The 21,747-nt window shown below is 43.6% G+C and overlaps 1 protein-coding gene across 11 annotated transcripts; it reads left to right on the plus strand.

Annotated features, from left to right (window-relative positions):
• The first annotated feature begins 3,364 nt into the window (after positions 1-3,364).
• Positions 3,365-20,871, plus strand: bdnf (brain-derived neurotrophic factor). Of its 11 annotated transcripts, none has more exons than XM_085270883.1 (3): positions 3,365-3,427; positions 3,754-3,831; positions 19,237-20,871. In XM_085270883.1, the coding sequence occupies exon 3, from the start codon at positions 19,258-19,260 to the stop codon at positions 20,065-20,067; it is 810 nt and encodes a 269-aa protein (XP_085127009.1). In that variant the 5' UTR covers positions 3,365-3,427; positions 3,754-3,831; positions 19,237-19,257; the 3' UTR covers positions 20,068-20,871. The 11 variants fall into 11 exon arrangements, with proteins under 11 accessions (XP_085127009.1, XP_085126984.1, XP_085127027.1 ...); XM_085270858.1 differs by lacking the exons at positions 3,365-3,427; positions 3,754-3,831 and adding exons at positions 5,683-5,774; positions 7,305-7,423; XM_085270866.1 differs by lacking the exons at positions 3,365-3,427; positions 3,754-3,831 and adding exons at positions 6,241-6,561; positions 7,305-7,423.
• The last annotated feature ends 876 nt before the right edge of the window (positions 20,872-21,747 follow it).

Below are 21,747 nucleotides of genomic sequence, written 5' to 3' on the forward strand. Positions count from 1 at the left end.
AGACTCATTTTTGGACATGAGGCCTGAGGGCTGCAAGTGTTATCTGGCTGCATCAAGTTTACTTTGTTTAAGGAAAGAAAGAATAGTGGAGTGTATGGGGGAGGGAGTGTAACGAGAGTAAAAGGGACTGAAAGGATTTTGATCCAGTGATATTATATATCTGTCCTGGTCAAGGGCACACAAAAGCACACAGCAAACCACCAGAGAGCAAAGCATGTCATCTGAATAGTATGTCTTCTTTGCGGTGTTGTACATCCAAAGGCTTTGTGCGCCTGAATTTGGTTGGTAGAAGACACAAAGGAGGCAGTTTGTTCGCCCCTGACAAGTGTGCTTTTATTTGTGTCGGCCCTTTGATGTATAGAGAAACTTTGGCTGGGATATCCCTCTCAGACAAATGCACAAGAAATCCCACTCCTTTGTATTATCCTTAACAATTCCCTCACCAGTCACTGCAAGGCTTTTATTCCCTTTAAGACCATTATTTTAAACTTTGTGCCTACTGTCTGTCTGTCAACTGTAATGGGGTATCTTGTCTGGCTTTGGGGGATGGATGGTGGGGAGTGGGACTTTGGGCATATATGCTTAGTTGCTGTGCTGTCAGGTCAGGGCGTCAGTTTAGCTTAGTAAAACAAACTGGAGCAGGTTGGTGCTATTTTGTCCGCTTTGTCACCATTTTAAACTTTACAAATATAATATGATGTTGTGCTTATTGCAGACACCGCACGTTAAAAACAAATAAAATCTCTAGATATTCAGTATTCTTCATAAACATAGACAGCCATTTACTCAGTATAAGCCTATTCTGGCAAGTCATCCAAGTACTAAGAAAGCAAACAACAGGCAAGATCTTTAATTGCATGACAAGTAGACAGATCCACTGATGAAGAGATATCACGGAAAGCTCCAGATCAGGTAGTGTATGGGCTTTGTGGAGCAAAAGGTGTTGTGCTCAAGGGTGAGCTATAAATCTCAAATGTTCTGAGGCTCTACCTTTAGAATAACAACCTGTTTAAGTAGCTGCTGCACATGTTGCTTGATGCTTAATCAGCGAGCCATTGGCCTTAATTTGAGCTTGATTCAAATCTGAAAATGAGTCCAGACAAGGTGAAGAGAAAGCTCACGCGCTCACATCTGCAGCCGCAGCTTTTACACTGTTGTTACCAAACAGCTGGGACTTAAGTAACTCCACGCAGCCGCCCTTTGACGAGTCACTTTTGAAGCAGAGTGCAGCGTTGCTTTCCTACACAGCTTTTGTCAGTCAGTCCAGGGATTTGAACTGCCAGCCGTCCAAGTCACGAGCATCCACCTCCTCTGCAGGCTGCTGCTGTCTTTTATAGCAGACGACCAGTAAAAGAGCTAAAAACTCTTGACCCTTCCATTCCTGGGGGCGCCCACAAGTGCTTAAGCAGATAAAGATTATATTCATCGCATAGACATTTTAGTACGGGGGTCAGAAAAGGGCTTTTACATAAAAACAGACTGTTTTACAGAACGAATAATGCCGATGTGAGTTTAGACTGGTGGTACTGCTTATGTTGGCTTACGCTCAACTGTACTGTAAGGAACTGTGGCTATACTGGAAACCTAAACAATGAAAAAAAAAAGGTTTTCTTTTCTTGCAAATAGAAGAGGATGCCTGTGAACTCAAAGTCGGACTCAGAAATCCATTACAAGGTCAACAGCCTGTGCTGCTTCAGTCCACCTCACCGGTGTCCGGTTGAATCACACAAAGTGAATATCTGAGAAGACAATCTACCTCCTACTTCCTGAGTATGTGTGCAATATTACTGTGGAATGACTTCTGTACATCTGTAACCTATAAAAATAACCACACACTTGATATTTTTATTTTATTCTTTTTTTTTTTGTCACTACCATCGTTTCCTTCCTTTTTTGTTACATTCCAGCATGTCTGACTACATATCGGCCATCAGGGTTAAATATTAATGACCGAACCTGCCAAATCCACCTGAACATTCACAATACTTTTAATGCAGCTGCACTTATTTTACTGTGTCTCCTTTTTCTCATAGAGTTCAGAAGAGGAACCGAAGAAGCCAAGGCAGTCATGAAATGTGAACATCTGTGTCGACAAGTGTTACATGTATGCGCTGCATTGAAGGTCAGTGGCTCATACTTCCACTGTGCAATATCTGGCTGATCATAAAGGGGCTACCATTTGCAGGGTTGCCTTGCATGCAAAATTTCAGGTCACGACCACTGGGAGCCAATAATGCCTTTGGCTAAGCAACAAGATGCAAATATATCTATTCAAATTCGCACCACTCCATACACATTCAGGGCTTACACAAACACAGACGCACACACACACAATCTCATCTCAGTGCAACGAGCCCTCGTTTGATCCATGAATAAGTCACAGTCCTGGGGCAATATTTGATCTGAGACGACTTCAGATCCATATTTCTGTGTTCACTGTTCTTGTTGACCAAGAAAGGAGACTGAGCTTACACCTTCTAGATTATTTTAGTCATTTTCATTGTGCTCGCTGTAGTTCAGCAGCCTCTTAGTCCAGTGGCAGGCCCGGATTACACGTCTCACCCAGGGCAGGAATAAAGATAACAGCAGACAGGCAGCACCCTCCACTCCAGGCTGTTGAGCAGACGGAAGTTAGTCAGAGTTAAGACATCAGTGTACTTCTATGTCACACTCGGTGCTCCAGATTCCCCCTCCGCCTCCGCCTCCCCGAAGCCCTAAAGGCAGAGTTTACACAGTCACCTGGTGTTTAACTGGTCACAAGAAGATGGATGACAGTGTAGGCAGCAAAGCTAGATAGAAACCCCCTCAATGTCACAGCAGCTCATTCGGTTCAATTTCGGCCCCTGCTTAGCCACTGGGGCAACCCAGATATCATTCATTCTAACACTGTCCATCACACTATACATAGACCAGCGAAATTAGCACAAACGCAATGCTCGCTATCAGTGTGAAGTATGGTGGCAGTAGGGGCGATTATTTACGGGCTGCATTACTTTCTGAAGACCTGAGCTCTGAGTCATCGACCGAGCCTGATAATTAATTCCACGCGCTACAGAAATATTATGAAGCTGCACTACAGAATGACAGATGTACAGCATGAAGCACATTGTCAACAGGGTGACTGTATTAAGCTATTTTGACTGCTTCGTTATGAGATTGTGCGTTCCTGTAAAACAAATCCGTAGTTTTCATTTTTAATACTTGGCACTTTATTTTCCACAAGTTGTATTTTGTTTTCGGTAAACAGAGGAGACAGGAGATCCGGCGGTTTGATGTACTCATGTGTAATCAGACTATTTGTTGTTTTCTGTCTGCTCTTTGTTTGTCCCAGAGCTCAACTTCCTGTAGATACAAGAGGTAGAGATACACTGGGATCTGACAGTAAGAGATAACCTGCCATCAGCGAGCCGTCTATTTTTAACAGCAGGTACGAGTAACGCATGACGTGGGGCTCTTGTTATCAATATTTATGGGACAAAGATTAAGACAGAGTAATGATACACACAGCCCTGACTGGATCCATCCTCGCTTAATAGTTGTCATTACGGCGAGGGGGAGGAGGAAAGTGCTTATAGACTCAAAATTTTTAGGCTGGCACTCTGCATTTTAGTAATGATTCCAGAGACCACAATGGGCCCCAAATGTGATTAGCAGATGTCAACAGGGGTGTATGATGACTGCAGTGTTAAAATGGCTTTAACAATACTCCCCCCCCCCCCCCTTCTTTTTTTTTGGTGATTAATTTTTCTACAGTTGTCATTTGAGGAGGTGGAGCTGAGAGTCATTTTCAGGCATTCACGGGCAGATTGTTGGAAGCTCCTTGGGAAAAAGGTTGGACAAAATCTTACACACAGTTACATCTTAAAAGCTGCGTGCAGCTCAGGAGGTTAAAAGACAGGTTTACAAAAATACAGAGCAACAACGACAACAACAAGTGGTAATGAGCCAATCACAAAAGAGATACCACGACTGCTTCTGCTATAATTGTGACATCCTACATCTTCTTTGCTGCATTGCCTGTATCCGATTAACACCAACACCTGTACCTCCTAACAGACCTCGAAAAGGCCGGAACAGTGCACATTCTTCCCCCGTGTTTATCCCGAGGTGCAGCCCGTTGGCCACACATTTTAATAACACTCCCTGTGCCAAAATATATTTCACTCAAACTCTTATAAGTTCCAAGAGTAAGCTCAAAAGAGGTGAAGTATCTTGGCAGACCATAGAGCAAAATGCCATGCAGTCATATGCAGCCCAGGGGATGAAGTGATTGATCTATGACCTCGGACTCGGATAAGATATTGTGCTGAAGAGTGCGGGGGAGGACACGGATAGTGGAAAAGGGACGAGCATGAGTCAGTAACAGAGTCTGCGAAAAGCTGTGGGAGCAGAGGAAGTGTTAACAACATCACAAGTAGGAGCAAGTCAAGTTACCACGTCAGGAAGCAAAAAGGCCTGAGAGTAGGATGATGGTAGGAGCCTGCGAGGTGATGGGGACACATACATCCTAATCATTTAATCATGTAAGGTGAAAAAGAAAAGAGGGGGAATTGTTCGTGCTGTCTTCACCCGGGCTGATATGTGTTACCTCTCTCTTCATGTCACTGCCTTTTATTAGTCGCCTGTAATGAGTAGCCCCCTGTGTGAAAAGCCTGCGAGGACCGAGTTCAAGGATAATAAGCTATGTGTGGCTCTTAAGTCCAGCACTGCTTGCCTGTTTGGTACACGGAGAACCACATCTTTCTTGCCCAGTAATAATTATGATTAAACACACATATATGTTTTTTATTTTTATCTAATTATGCCATCTTGTGTCTTTGAGGCAGAAATGTATTGACACAAACCACAAAAAAACTTCTCTTTTTTGTTTTGTTTTGTTTGTTTGTTTTTGGCCACTGCCTCTACAAGCAGGCTGACACAGTAGCTACATGCGTAGTCAGACCAGATTAGAATCAGCTGCGCTCGCCAAGAAAAGACTTTTTGAATGTGTCAGAAGTTTTGGTACAATATTGACAAGTGCCACTGACAACAGAGAAATGTGACTTCAGGTTCAATATTAAAATCAGTGCGTATTTTGGCACATGTACTCCCCTACGTGAAGGCGAACAGCAGTATCAGAGCAGCAGGTGTGGGTGGGATGGCATCCAGGTACCTGAAACACTTTGATGAGCAGCTTTTGTTTTTGTTTTTGTTTTTTTTTTTTGGGGGGGGGGGAATTTAATGCTTTTGTTGTTTGTTTCCAGAGAAAAGTCCAAAGATTTGTTAGATTGGTGCTATTGTCTCTTTTTTTCTTTTTTTTCTTTTGAAGAAGCACGCCTACAGGTTCCAATAGCGCGCCACCCATGCAGCGTTATTTCCATAAGCTATGACCAAAAAAAAAAAAAAAAAAAGACGAAAAAAAAGATCATAGCACAGAATGACACTTTTCTTACACACGCACTCAAAAAGTTTGGGATGTTGGCAAAGAGTCAGGCATCACCTATTACTCATGTTACTTAGTACATTTGGGGCTTCACTTGCAAGTACGGCGCTTCGTCACTGCATAACAATCAGATGGCTGAGTGTTGGCAGTGTAACTGATGGAATTTTACTGAAAACAGATTTCGCCTTTGAACTTCCAGATATTCCTGATCGAAAAGTATCATCCGTGACTTCACGCACTGTGGTCGCTTCTCTCGGTGTAATAACGCTTCCGGAGGACGTGGATTAACTTTTTTCACATTTATTTCTGTCCTGAAGGGGGGAAACGCAGCACTTCAGCAGAGTTTGACAGTGTAAGTATATATGTGTATATATATGTAAATATATATATGAGAGAGACGGAGTGTGGTCCAGCAGAAAAGGGGGAAGAAAGAAGGAAAGGGAGGAAGAAAAGGGCGGAGGGGGGTTTCGTTTTGAGCAGCAACAAGTTCCTCTAGAACTTGACAAGCAGACACCGGGGCGCTGTAAATGTCTATTTGTTTTGTGAGGGGGGGGGGGAAGAAAGAAAGACAAAAAGCCCGCTGCGCATCGCCCGTAAGAACAATCTAAATGACCAGTTGTGCGTATGCGTAATAGGCCCATGGCCCTTCGCCAAAGAGGGAGTTAACAGTCTATTACACAAACACGTGAATCGAGAAATGTCTCAGAAGTTTTTATGTCTCTTTCGTTGTTCCTCGATGCGGATTTAAAGATTTGAGGCGGTGAACGAGGCGATCAGTCAGGAGCGAGTGCCCCCCATAAACTTGTATTGCCGTCGCTTATTTCAATCACGTAAGACCCCCTAATGGCGTTGTCCTGGCGAGGGTGTTACGTATATCTGTACAAGCTTTTCTGACAAGCCAGCCTTGTTGATATTTGTCTTTACTGTAGAGCCACCAAGGTGTTGCCTAACAGAGTTTAAGCACGCCGATATTGCAAAGGGTTATTAGATTCATAAGTCAGCGAAGTGGTGGGCGATCTACTGAGCACAGCAGAAGTTCTCATATGATGACTTCAAACAAGACACATTACCTACCAGCATCTGTTGGAGTGAGTGGATATTAAGACACTTCTATCTCCAGGACAGCGTAGGGGAAAATGGTAAGTAGCAATGGAAACACACAGCATATAAGGGATGATTACCAGCAAATAGTCGTGCTTGCTGTTTAGTCTGGCAACGCATTGCTGGAAGGGTTGGACTCTACTTGAGAAACTCAGTATCGAGACCCATGTCTGATGAGGCTGATGTTGACAAAGCCTGTGTGAGAAAGGATTGTGTGGCATTTCTCTGCTCAGGATATGCCGGTACAGTGAGAGGGGTAAGGAAATATTACATTGTGTCTGCGCGCTGTGTGTGGATGTGATGTGGGCTGTACAGGCTGCCTTGGAGGGCTGAGTGCTGGCAGAGAAGGGTTTATATTTTATGCATGCATTTATGTTGCCTTTTGCGAGCGGTGGCCATGCTTGTTTAAATAACATAAGCAACATGTGCCACTTGGCTGTCACACTTGTCATAAGCATGACATTAAGAACAATGGGGCACAGTATCAGCGCTGCCGGTTACAATTTGGCGTAAGAGTGTAGCCTTTCTGTGGCAAGCGAACTGAGCCGGCGTTTGTGGTGTATAGGTGCTGTTTATCTGGGAGGAAATGTCCGACCAAAATGTGATCAAATATTAAGAGGACTGGTTTGGCAAGGGGTGGGAAAATACACGTGACAAGACGCGAGGAAGCAAGCTGAGTAGGGGGGTGAAAAAGAGCTGTTTAAAGTGGGCACTCAAAAAAAAAAGTATATAGCTATTTTCTTGGCCCCTCATAGTTACCCTGGCTGTGTTATGCTTTCAGCACGTTGGACAGAGGCACCGGAGTCGTGCATGGACTAAAACGCCGAGTGGACGCCAACTCTCTTTCTCTCTTTTCCCAGCCCCCCTTTGCCAAACCTGGGATTGTTTTTTCAACTTTTGGTAAGCTTATTCTGAAGGAGCCTGTGATCTGTAAACGGAAAATAAACCGGATTCTAAAAAGAAAGAGAGGGAGAGAGCAAGAGAGAGAGAGAAAACATTTTAAAAAAGGGGGTAAAAGAAAAGCGCTTGCCATTAAAAGAGCTCGTGCTTCAGATGTGTTTTTTTTTTTCTTTTTTTCCCCTTTTTTTTGTAGAGCACTGTGAAAGTTGAAATGTTAGGGCGTCTGGTCTTTTGCACATCACATTCTCGGTACCTATAAGCCCCCCCACACTGCGTTAAACTTTGGGACATGCAAGTCTTGGTCGCGGAGATCTAACCACGCACATAGTGGTTGTCAGCCCTTATAAAGGTAAGAGCACAATCCATTGTTTTTTGTGTGAATCCTTTCTTCCTGTCGGCTTTTTTCACGAGGCTTCGGCTGGCTTTTTTCCGAAATGAACTTAAAACTACAGCATGCAGCCCTTCGTCTTTTGCAGTGTGTTCATTGTGGACATGAATAACCGAAATAAGTCCGAAATGAAGCACGATCCAGGTGACCAAGACCCGGCGGAGCATATCCTTCTTTCTTTCTTTCTTTCTTTCTTAAAAAACAATCCTGAACTTATTGTTATTTTTAAGCTTTTTTTCTTTTTTTAAATAAAATATAGGTGCGTGCACGTTCATGCGGGGAGCTTTGCGAAGCGTTTTTGGAGTTTCCGAACACTGCTGCAACACAATTTGCGTAATCGTTGCGTTGTGCCTAATCATGCTCCCAATATGGGACTTAAGACGCTGCAGTGATACTTTCAGCACGAACTGGAATACTGATGCTCGTGCACATCATAAAATATCTACCTATCTGTCTATCTGTGCTTATTTTTCTTGTTTGGTCTGCTGCATTCATGTTTTGTCTTGATGTCAAACCCTCCGGATTTTGTTATCGACCAAAAATAGCCCTACTCCCCCCCCCCCCTCCCGCGCCAGCACCCCCCCTTTTCCCTCCATAGCCCCCCCTCCCGTCATCGCCATCAAATCACTTGTGTTTTTACTACGACCGCTCCACGGTTTCATTCATAAGGTGCTTTTCACTTCACCTGCTACCCTACCCCCCTCCTCCTCCCCTCCTCCTCCTCTTTGTCCGTACACGGCTCTGTGTCGACCTGTCAGACTGCAGGCTACGAATGAATAAAAATATTAGTGATAATAAAAGATAAATAAAGCCTTAAATGTAAGAAAAAAAGCGAAGGGCGGTGGGGGTAGAATAAATAATTCCTCGCCCCTTTTAGACTCGTGTGATTTGCTGCCAAAGCGAGGCTCATTTACTGTGTACAAATTGTTCGCTTTATTCTTGTGTGAAATTACAATAAAGATGGGCGTGGTCAAAGTCCATCCTCTGACAGATGTTATGGCTGAACGTTATGGTGAGAGATAAGATGGCTTGAGAGGAAATTGCTCGGGAAGCATCGCTTCTTTCTTTCGTTCTTTCTTTCTTTCTCGCTTGCTTTCTTTTCTTCTTCTTCTTCTTTTTGTGTAATTTAAAATTAAAGCAATCAGCATCACTCATCTCGCCTATTTGATTTACATGATCATCACCCAAAACTGCCCCGAGATTTTATTTCTGTGCCCTCCTGAAGGACTTGTAGCCTTAAAAAATTCGTCTCGCACCAATGCAGAAGCAGTGGATATTGTCTACCCCCCCCCCCCCCCCCCCCCGGCTCTCTCACTCACACCCCCTTTGGTCAAAGATTTAAGATTTCTGATCCAAGTCGAAGCAATTGCATGGCAAAACAACAGCATGGGAAGAGAAAAGCCCCAACGCCCACTGGCAGTCCTGTTTTAATCAAGACTTCTCGTGCAGGGGGCTGCGATTTCAAATAAATACTTCCAATATGAAAGTATCCAGTAAATCCCTAATTACATTTGAATTATGGGACACCCCCCTCCTTTTTTTCTTCTTCTTCTTCTGCTGGCGTTTTCCGTAATTTTAACCCAGCAATGTAATGCGCCCAGATCGGTTTCCGCATATTATGACCTATTACTCCTCATTTTATGAGACGCTGAAACCCAAATAGATCACATTACTTATTAGGCTAACCCGACATTCATAAAAATGCTCCTTTAATAAAGGCAGCGACGCGACTTTAATAGCCACATTCCAGGCATCAGTGCCACAAAACCCGCTGATTGCACAAATTACGACCAATCATTAATTTGCCGAACGAAACGAAAGGAAGGGTTCATTGGATGACAGATCGGGGGAATTGTGACAGTTTAAAGAAATTTTTGGCCTTATGTTTTTTTTAATTCACAGATGCTATCATTGTCTCACCTTTTTTCTTTTCTTTTCTTTTCTACTGCACCATCTTTTTTCCCCTCCGACTGCACTGTTTATAAACGTAAGCATTTTTTTCTATTTCTATTTTCTGGCCGTGGCTTTATTTTTATTTTCTAATTTATTTATGTTTTGTTTTTTTTTTCCATCGAGACGTGGGATTAGATGGTGTGGGCGTGGGCGTGTTGGGTGGAGGAGGAGGGATGAGCGGAGGCGGGTTAGGAGGGGTCTGTGGGGTGGCACGACACACTTTGTATGTATGAAGGTTTTTTTATAGCACTTTTCTGCAATGTACGTCAGCGGATCAGTCCATAAATGGGGCTGCGCGTGTTTGTGTGCGGGCGTGCGCCTGCGTGCGCTCGCGCCTGTGTGCGTGCGTCTCCGCGTGTGTTATCTTTACCGAGAATCTCCCCTCTCTCTCTGCACTCTCAGCTCTGCAGAGTTGGGGTGGGCGTCAAAAACAAACCTGATGGTAGGTTTCTTTGCAAAAAAAAATCCGATGAAATTCTTTCGGATGGGCCTTTTTTAAATTAAACGGGGAAAAAAGAAAAAGAAACGCCCTGGGTGGAAATAAAGATAGCATTATTAACGTGTTAGATTGTCTCGTGCAGATACTATTTTTTTCTCCATCATGTAATTGTTGGTCTTTGTGTGTCGGTTTTTATATCCTTTTTTTTCTTTTTCTTTCTTGTTTTACCCCGACGCCATTAATTCTGCACTTTGTGGAAAAATCCGGATTTAAATGCCATTTTCCCTATATAGACATGGGCGACGTTTGTCCCCCAGTAAAACTCGGATTTCGGATTTTTTTTCCACCCCCCGCTTTCATTCATGAAATGCAATCGCTTGATGTCTGATATAAATTATAAATAGGCTATTGATTATTATTTTTCTTTTATTGGGGGCAGGGGGTGTATAGATCTCGAAAATCTGGGTTCCGCAGAGAGGCGGACGTCACGATATATTTAGATTGAAAATTAATCATCTTAATCATTATGAAAATGTAGGCTACATCGCCCGCCGCCACCGTCGCTGTCCCCGCTGCTGCTCCTGCTTTAGTCACCACATCATCGTCATCTTCATCACTGGCACCTTCATCCAATTAAGAGGCTTGTTTAAACAAGTTCTGGCAGGAGGCGAAGCCTTGAACCTTTATTCCGAACATTTAATTACCAGTTATTCGTCATTCAGCAGCGTGACTGTGGTTTCGCAGCGATGAAGCCCACGATGAGTTATTAATACATAGTTGGAATATTCTTACTGTAAAGACATCTTATATGACGGACCACTGCGGGACAACAAGGATGCATGACGCGGCGTGACAGGAAATGCTCGACGATTCCGGCAAACCATTCACGTGTGTCTCCCAGCAGTATGTGAACATGCAGCACATCAGTGATTTCAGACAGCTTCCAGAAGCCATCAAAACAGCTTTTTTTAATGCTGTTTCCTGAGTGCCAGTTAGACGGAAAGTGAGCCGGCTTTGGCCCGTAAGGTTGATTTAAAGTATCTAATTTCAGGCCTTTATTCTGAAAATTGCGTTTTTGCTTCCATATGGTGGCAGGAAATCGCTCTATAGCAAATCAAGGCAGGGTTTTAATTTTGTGCATCCTCTCTTGCTTAGCATTTTTTTAAATTCTGCTTTCTTTTTTAAAATAGAAAATATTTTTATTATAAGCAGTGAAGCAAACATTAGTGATGGGGGAGTGTGGTGTTGGGGGGGCAGAAGGCAAGAAAACAGACAGAGGCTTCACAGGCTATGGAGTGACTTGCAGTCTGCCACTATAGAAATAATGTATCAGCTGAATGAGGGTGTGGGAAGGAGGAGTCTATAGGCCATATATGATCCTTAGAAACCCAGTCTGCTGTCTGCTTCATGATCACATTAAAGGTTATTGTCATCACAGGAGGGATGACATTAACTCCTCACACCAGCATCTGATTATTTCTTTTTCAAAAAAGGCCCTGCACTGACTTTATCAATTTAGAGTTTTCACTCAGCTCACTCCTCGTCTCCTTTGACGTCACACAACCTCCATCCAAAGAAATGTTTTCTCAGTTGCCTCCTTGAGGAGCAATGCAATTTCCCTTTGATCAAAATACCCTCATCGCCTTGCTTTATCCCCGGTGAAAATGACATTTCGCAAAAGTCATTTCGCCTGTGTTACATGGTCCCCTTCTCTCATGCAAGGAGGCATAATTCTACTTGTTAAGTGAAGCTTTCGGCAGTGTGGACCTGTCAGCATTCGTGTTGCATTTGGCGAGAGAAGCTTTGAAAGGTTATACAAGTGGGTCGTGTTGTCAGGTCTTGTGGTTGTTTCTTCTTCTTCTTCTTCTTCTTCTTCTTCTTCCTGCAGCCCAAACAGCAAAAAGGGTCGTGAGCTGGGAAGATATAAGGAGAGAACTACCCAACTGCTACTTCAAATTACATGTGTTCGCCTGTCATTCTGATCACTAAAGCATATGAAAAGTTGCCATACGACATCAAAAGAAGATTTCATCTTCAGAGATCTCAAACCTCAACAAGATCCAATGATGGTTTAGTGGTTTTCAAATCGACCTCATGGGTGACTTGTATTAGGTCAACAATGTCATGCTTCAGTCTGGTCCTCAACTGGAGGAGTCAAAGGGCTTCTAATACTCCCCACTACCCCTTATTTCCTTGCAGATATTAGGCATTGTGTGGATTTCATTCAGAAATCCAGCCTCAAACACGTGCAAGCCATACAACTTCTCTTGATAAACCACCTTCAGTTGTGCTGTATTTGCAGAAATGAGAGAGACCATGTTGTTGTTTTTTGCTCCTCGAATGAGATGCCAGGTGATGTATTTATGAATTACTTGTTTGGAACAGCCCCCTTGTGCAGTGTGCATTTTTTTTATCCTCTTTGGAGTCATGTCGCTCAGTGATTGCTGATGCAACTCTTTGTCATCTAGAGTTTGCCCTCACCTCCTGTGAGCCTTCGGGGAGGGCTATATCTATCTTGGCATTTCCCTGGGTGTTGGAGGTGGGAGTGACTCATTAAGCAGGTGTGAGCATCCACTCCCATACAGCTACATGCCAAACATGAGCTCTCCAGTTCATAAGCTTGTGCAGGGAAGAATCATTATGGCAATATAGCCAACACATCACAATAAATCTTTGCACTGGACCGAGGCCAAGTCACAAGGATAATGAGCTTCTGTTTCTCCATTATGCTCGCTCTCGTATTCATCAGAGGTGGAATTTCCAAACGTTCATCACCCATTGAAAGGTTGTGCCTCGGCTGACATCTTCACTTGAATTCTGCCTCATTAAAGAAAGTGAACCAAGGGGAGAAACAATATCAAAATCAGCCTCGCAGTCCAAGATTTCCCTGTAAATATGATGTGGTTTGCTTAGGTTAACATTTTGGGAATAATAACCCATGAAAGCTGGTTACTACACTGCAGAGCACCTTGCAGGGGAGCCATCCATCTGTTGTAGAGATGGCTCACTTTAAAAGCAAGGAGGAGAACTGCTTTCAATAAGTTCTCATCTTTACCTCCCTCCTGTGCCTGTTAGCATCCAACACTGCCATTTTACAGCAGCTAAATTATAAGATGATAATCCTATACTGGATTTGGGTTTATTCTGTGTATATAGCATCAGAATTACAATCAAAATCTAGTTTATATAAGAAAATGAGAGGGTTCTTCATATGTTATATCAGGGATACTAACACAAGATGGATTAAATGATGTGAAAGGGGCACGCAAATGGCTCCTTCACACAAATACTTAAGCTTTCTTTGATATAACTTACCCAGTCTCGACACTATTTCGAGACCCGTAACAGAAAATGCTTATTTTTAATTTTTCCGATGTCTAATTTTACACAAATAGGCCATCTGTAAATGGCACGCAGTGTATCACGACTTGGTGGAGACGCGCTGTTACGCAAAACCTTCTAAAAAAAATGCCACCTCTTTTAGGCTGAGTACAAAAAAAATACGGAAGAAGGAGGCTTCCTTTGCAGGCTACGGCTTATGCAGATAAACAATAATAATACATAATGCACACTGAACGCGCATTAATAGTTCCGCCTCGGGGCTTTTTAAACAGGAGTTTGGATGCGACCAGGCAGTCAGCCAGCGGCAGGTCACATGTTGCAGCGTCATTCTGTAGTAAAGTTACTGTAGTTGCAAAGAGGCTCCTCATTTCAGCTCCAGAGGTCTCTCATCTCCGTGGTGGTGCTGCGGCGGCGGCGTCTCGGCATGCGACAACTTCAGTTTCAGGCGATCTCCAAAGGAGCCGTGCAGCCATGGGAGTGCATTACCTCAGCCATGCAATTTCCACTATCAATAATTTAATCTATTTGCTCCAAAGCTGAAGAGATATCCTGAAGCTTGTCGGGAGAGAGGAGTGTTTTTTTGGGGGGGAAGGGGGGTCAGAAATACCGCTTAAGTAAATTACTCGGGGAGTTGTCCAAAACATCCCAGATGACACTACCGTCCTGTTGAATGGTCTGTTTTACGACTGGGCACTAAAAGGTATGTGTCTGCTTCTTTCTGATAACTTGTTTTAAGCACTTTCGCCGTGTTTGATGCTGCTAGTGGAAAAGACAGCTGGTGTGTGTGTGTGTGTGTGTGTGTGTGTGTGTGTGTGTGTGTGTGTGTGTGTGTGTGTGTGGTGTTTAGGGGGGGGGGGGGTGGACTGGGTAGGGCGGGGGAGGGGGGGGGGTCTAAAAGTAGCTCGATCAAGCCCGGTTATCCTGCGAACAGACAGCGCAGCAGCCCGAGAGGGGATATGTGTAACCTTATCCTCGTGTTCATTAATAAAAAACGGAGTTATTATGTTGATTGGGTTTCCAGTGGGGAGCACGAGCTCAGCAGATGTAATCTCGAGAAGAAGAAGAAGAAGAAGAAGAAGAAGAAGAAGGGGGGGGGAAAGGTCTGTGGTTACATTATTGGAGCAGCCAGTGGTACATATAGGTAGGCATTTCTCCATAGCTAGCAAAGTGGAAGCCGTCCAGTGTGCATCTGTGTGGCTGTTTTTAAGGAAACTTTACGCACATAAATTGCTCAATAAACTCTCTCCTCCGGCTGTTTGTCTGCATTTGTTCGTCCAAGCTTGGACCCTCCTCCTTCTCCACCTCCTCCTCTGTGAGAAAAGAGACAGAAACACTCCAGACAGTTTTTGTTGTATTGTTGTTTTGTTGGAGGGAAAAAACTTTGATGAACTCATTAAGACTTTATAGGAAACCCGAGACCTAAACGCCTAGCTCGGTCGGCCAACACACACTGTTGGGTTTTTTGTTTTGTTTTTTGGCGGTGTGTGCTCGTGTTGAAAAAACCCAAAACCTCACAATAATTATGGATTCAAACAAAGTGGGAGGAAACTGGCTCATTTGCGATGTGAAAATATGTGGTTCAAGAAGTAATCTCAGATTAATAGATGGTTTAATGACGAATTTTTTTTTTTGATGAACCATTCTTGTAACTAAACAACATCCAACTTAACTTTATAGATGTCTTGTATGACTATGCCCTGGAAAAGACAATGTCTGTCCTATCTATCTATCTATCTATCTATCTATCTATCTATCTATCTATCTATCTATCTATCTATCTATCTATCTATCTATCTATCTATCATGGGGAGGAAGGAAAAACAGGAGAGAAAGGTGGAGAAAGGGTGGAAGAAAACGAGCTCAGACTATTTGACGGTCTCATATGCCATCTAGTGTACAAAGCTGGGCACAGCAGCGCTGTCAGTGTGCAGCCGCAGGTCTGTTGGTCATTCATGGGTTAAAATGAGGATTTCTTCGCTAAGCTTACAAGAACCTAAGCACATCAGTAAGGATTTCACCATGCTGTATGTTGCTGTTGTATCCTCTAAAGTGCCCACTGCTGCACGCAGTGTGGGAGGGAGTTAACAGCTCTTTTGGGTAGCATAAATCACTCAGCAGGTATTTGAATGCTGGGCTTTCTGTGGCAGTGGCTGGGGTTGGCCTGGCGGCCAGGTATAATCCTCAGTGATGCTCATGTATTAGTAAAACGTGCTCTGATGCTGCATCAGATTGAAAACAGATCTCAGTTAGCAAGCTTCCACATGTGTCAGCCATTACTGCAGACAACACAATTAAATCTAAATGCCTGTTTGTTTTTTTTCTTTAAGTGCTGCATTGTAGTGCACAAGGGGTCCTATGGTAGCCATTTTGATAATATTTGCTGTACTTTTCCTGCTCTCAAACGGAACATTTGGCTTTGTGTGTTATACTTATTGAGCGTGATAAAACATGTTGCCAGGTAAACCGTATTCTTGAGGAATTTAACAAAGATGGGTGCCTACGAGGGAGCAGAGACAGAGGCAGAGAACAAATGTTGCCATGGGGTCGCACATTTCTATTCAAATGTGGTAACCACACTTCAGATCTCCTCTCTTGATGTGTTTTTTTTTTTCCCCATGCAGTGGTTTATAAGATATCACGCCTGCCGTTAGTAAAGATGAACCCATAAAGTGTGCAGACATGTGCGTGGAGGCTGGGAACGTTACTGTAGTGTGTAATAACACTAGCCACGCTAGTCCTTTCATGCTTTAGGGAAACTTTTCAGCGTCTGTCAGAGGAGGCATTTATCACTTTAATCCCCACCTGGCACAAAGAATAACTGCAAGGGTAAGTTACATATCCCTGCCATACAGCCGTGCTCTCAAAGCAGATGAACAGGTGGTCATCTGGAGCTAAACAGAAGACAGAGTCCATACACTCACCTGCTGCTATTGTTCGGGGTGTTTCACGCTCTAGGCGTGCTGTCATGAATAAAGGCATGTTTGAGCAGCAGTTATTGTGGGCTTTATTTTCCCTCGTTCATGTTATTAGCTCAGTTCTCAGCATGTCATGTTTAGATGGCTGTGCATTCTTTAAACAGTCAGCTCAGAGGAAACTGCACCTTTCTCAAGCACAAGTTGCCACAAAGCTGAGAACTAGAAGCTCCAAAGGAGTGTGTGTGTGTGTGTGTGTGTGTGTGGGGGGGGGGGTCTTATTCTTCCATATGTAATCCATCCCTCGCTTTATTATTCATTGCTCATCCTGTTAATGCTCGGGCTGCTTTTTTATTAACTGTGAAATCCACATAAAATCTTCAGACACTGGATGTTGTCACATTTAGCCTCTCACAGATATAAGCCAGAGATCCTCCGCCGGTCCCACAGCAATTAAATGATTCATTGGCTTTATCGCATTTTAACAGGATGTTGATTGAGAGCATAAGCCATATTGATTGTACTGATGGAAACAGGAAATCAGCGAGATAGAAATAAAATCATCTGTTGTTCCCGGTGTGACGATACACGGGGGAATGGCTCTGCAATTGCACACTGTTGAGTGGCATTACCCCCAGCAACCTCTCCCCCCCTCTCCTCCACCCCACCCCTTCTCTCCATTCTCTCCCCTATGGAGACCTGGAAGAGACGTCATCTGTGGTTGTTATGCTGCGAAATGACGCTGGCACTCTCTCCACCCCCTGCTACTGCAATATTACCCCTGTGGTCTGTTACGGAAGATGCAGCACTCTTCGTCTGCACCATTTCCAGCATGAAGTTTGACGCCTAACAGTAATCAGCCCTCTGCCTTCATTTCCCTCTTGTGGAAGTGGAACCATTTGAGCGCGATGCTGATAATAATATCAGCCTAAATGCATCCTACACATAAAGCTCGTGACTGGCCTCGATCCCGTAAAAACCTACACGATTCTCAGTGCTGGGAAGCCTCGCAGATATCATTTCAGATATCATTTCAGATATCATTAACCACAACCTTCACAAAACTGAAGGGTTAATGAGCCATAAATGGAATTTTGTTAACAATATCCGAGTTGACAATTAGCTCTTTATTCTTGGCTTTGTCCCCATTGTAGTTGGTAAGAGGAAAAATACCCACCCCACCACCAGCACCACCATCACCACCTCACTGCAAAACACATACAAGCCAGCCCCTCCCCATGCCCTCCCTCTAACACGCACACTCACACACTCCGGAGGAGCACGTCACTGAGCTCAGGGAATGAGTGGCTCATTAAGAAGAAGGATGTGATATTCTGAATAGAGACTGTGAGACTCCCAGCACGTCTATTTTTAGACGAGATATCTCTATGGCAGTCACCGTGGTGTCGGTTAATTGCAGCCACAGCCCCAGATACCAATTAAGAATGAAACGAATGCTTTTAAGGTGGGGTTTTGCTCCTCCTTATACTGTAAAGGTCCTTGTGTCCATTCTGTGAGTGGAGGCTGGAGCAGGGGCTCGCTCTCGCCGTGTTTTCCTGTGTCAGGCTTGGACATGCAGAGTGCAGTCAAAGCCTCGGCCGGGCTATTTTTAAATTAGCCCCTGTGGTAAGCAAGATCTGATTTTTTTTTTTTAATTATGGGTGTTTTAAGATCTATGTCCTTTGGATTCATTGATTTGCTGTGAATCTTAGAGCTTCTCAGAGGTAAGGGACGCACACATGCTCAGGTAATTTTACAATATATATGTACAGTGTTTCAGTTTGGTTTTGCGTGTGCTTTGAGTTGTTCTCCAGAGCCTCGATAGCAGTGCTTTGCACGGCAGGATGTCAAATCATTCTGTCATTCAATTTCCTGTTAATTCATCCCGCAGTGCTCTCGCCTTCCACCTGCCGAAAACAAACAGTGTCCCTCAACAAACCCATAGTTCCCATTCATGACTACAAGGTGTAGTACTGACCAGTTTTTTTTTGTTTTCTCTTTTTAATAAAGTAATACTGGAGCATCAGTGTTTGCCAGCGCTGACACAAACACACTGACTCTGTTAGGTAGTGCTGTCCACACCGGAGGTTCCCGAAGTGTTAATACCGGTGATTTGTTTGTACGGTAACGTCACGGTCGCGTATTCGTAACGCGGGTTGGGGGGGCGGGCATAAATCCATCCACAAGAATTCAACAACTACAGGATGAAGTGCAAGAATGAAAATCCTCAATTTCCTTACCCAAAAGCAGGGGGCACCTGTGAGCTTTTAGTACAGCCAAATAAAAAGAAAGAAAGAAAAAGAGCCAATTATTCCAACAGAAAGCCATGATTGGACTTTTAACAGACCAGTCAAAAAGCTGTTAGGATGTTTCCACATCTATTTGTGTAATCTTATCTTTTGTAATAAGCAGCCGCTTTGATGCTCAGCACAGCTTTTGTGCATTGCTGCCAACAAATAGAGATCTAAGCCAGACCTCACATAGGAACAGAATGATTACAGTTTGCAAACAATTTGAAAACACCGATGACACAGTGCCAATATCAGTTTAATAAAAACATGTTATGATTATTCCGAAGCTACTGGCTCCAGTTTTTTGGCTTGCAAAACAAAGAGTGGAGGGTGGAAATAGGAGGAGAGGCTTACATGGTGCATTATGGATCAAAAATAAGCTAACTTTGTTGAAGATGCTCTTTGACTGACCATCTCGTTCTCTCGCCCTCCCCCAACCCTCCTCTCTCCTCTTGTTTTCTTTCTGTGTCTCTCTCCCGTCCCTCCAGTTCCACCAGGTTAGAAGAGTGATGACCATCCTGTTCCTTACTATGGTTATTTCATACTTCAGTTGCATGAGAGCTGCGCCCCTGAGAGATGCCCCGGGCATGCGGGGCCATCGGACGGAAGGCTACTTGGGCGCTGCTGCAACGGCCGAAAGAGGCCACGGGACTCCCCAGAGCGGTGGAGGCCCAGGCCAGCGTGGGGAACTGCCCTCGCTCACAGACACGTTTGAGCAAGTGATAGAGGAGTTGCTGGAGGTGGAGGGCGAGGCGGCGCAGCTGGGACAGGGGGCCGATAAGAGCCAGGGAGGTGGTGGCCCATCCTCTGTGGTCACCACGGAGGCCAAGGATGTCGATCTGTACAACTCACGGGTGATGATCAGCAACCAAGTGCCTTTGGAGCCGCCGTTGCTCTTTCTCCTGGAGGAATACAAAAACTATCTGGATGCCGCTAATATGTCCATGAGGGTGCGGCGACACTCCGATCCCTCACGACGTGGAGAGCTCAGTGTGTGTGACAGTATTAGCCAGTGGGTGACAGCTGTGGATAAAAAGACTGCAATAGACATGTCCGGGCAGCAAGTTACCGTCATGGAAAAGGTCCCTGTCCCCAATGGCCAACTGAAGCAATACTTTTATGAGACCAAATGCAACCCCATGGGGTACACAAAGGAGGGCTGCAGAGGAATAGACAAGCGGCATTATAATTCCCAATGCAGGACAACCCAGTCCTACGTGCGAGCGCTTACCATGGATAGCAAAAAGAAGATTGGCTGGCGGTTTATAAGGATAGACACTTCATGTGTATGCACATTGACCATTAAAAGAGGGAGATAGTGTATAAAATGTATAGATTTTATTGAAGAGTTTAAAAAAGAGAATAAAGAGAAAATATCTATTTGTATATATACATAACAGGGTAAATTATTCCGTCAAATGAAAATTTTATGGACTGCATGTAAAAAAAGATGAAGTTTATACAGTAAAAGTGATACTACAGTCTATTTATTGAACATATTCATGACCTTGTAAACAATTAAAAAAAATCTGATCAGTCATTTGCGCCCAGTTTAAATTACTATATCACATTCCTCAAGACATTGTGATTTGTTTACGTTGCCAAGAATTAGAAAAGGAAGGAAAAAAAATTAACAGGCAAGAAATGAGCGACAAAGAGGGAGACAAAGAGGGAGACAGAGAGGGAGACAAAGAGGGAGACAGAGAGAGCGCGAGGACAGTTCCATCTTCAAAAGCTTGCATGCTGCTTCAATTGTAAATCGATAAATTCTCCACTTACAGAAAAAAAAGGATATGATGCTGACCAAAAAAAATTATTAAAAAAAACATTCCGTTTACATATTCAGCAGAAAACAATTTCCTCTCAAGTAATTTATCTGTTTACTGTTCTAAACTTCTCAAGGTAATGTTGGAATTACATACTATGTCAAGGTGCTGTTGTCAAAGCTTTGCTGTTTATTTTTTTATCCCCACCAGAGGACAAGATATATATATAAAAAATTATATAAATATATATATATATATAAAATTTATTCATTGACATGTTTCTGGGTTAATATTATTCATTTTGTATGTTGTGAAGTTGTTTGCAATATTAAACTGAAATATTTGAAGAAATAAAAATGACTATAGGCAACTGAAAAACAAAATCAATGTCGATAAAGTTTCAACGGTGCATTTTTAGGCAGAGTAAACTTTATTATACGGACAGTCTGCAGGCAAGGAGGGAGGAGGCACATATGCACACATGCATGCGCACAAACCGCCACACGTCCGAAGCATGAAAGAGCAGAAATTCAAATCCTGAGCAACAAGAAGTGATGTTTTAAGAGAAGAAAACGAGACCTTGCTTTGGGTCACTGAAAGATAACGAGTGTTAGAGTACAGAAAGCAGCTCCTGGTGTCATTCAGCTACTTCAGGAAGGAAAAGAAACTGGAGAAGGAGAGAGGAGGTGCCCCTAAACCGCTTCCTGCTCTCCACCAGCACATTTTTTCAAAACACATTTATGTGCTTTGGATCTTTAGTGTTCATACACAGGTGTTCAGAGCTTTTGCTCCAGCGGCATGTGTGATGTCGCACAATTACGAGACCCTATTAACACAAGAAAAGCGCCTACACGTTCAAGTGCAGACTAGTACAAGTGGGTACACTGCCTGAGCTTGACAGTGATGGATTCAACCACCCATACATTTGTGTACATTAAAAACGTACACCCAGTGTTTTGTTATTAGTGTGCTGTAATCCCAGCTTTAACTCCTCCACAATAGGACAATCACCACTGATTTTTTCTAGCTCTAAAGTCACTGCGATCAGAAGGAGAAGCCGATCTCCATAACTGGTTTGGCACCTGGGTTAAAAGAATCAACTTTCTCCCTCAGGCAGCTAATAACTCATTGCAATGCATGCCTGCCAAGTCTGGATTCCATAGCTTAAGGTTTTAGTGGGAATACAATAAAATATGTTCAGCGTCTCATCTTCGTTACATGAAACATTTCTAG

This window comes from Mchenga conophoros, linkage group LG1 (assembly GCF_057382185.1).
Source record: "Mchenga conophoros isolate Kocher_MC1m ecotype Shallow Benthic linkage group LG1, M_conophoros_male_GT1.1, whole genome shotgun sequence".
Classification (NCBI taxonomy): Eukaryota; Metazoa; Chordata; class Actinopteri; order Cichliformes; family Cichlidae; genus Mchenga; species Mchenga conophoros.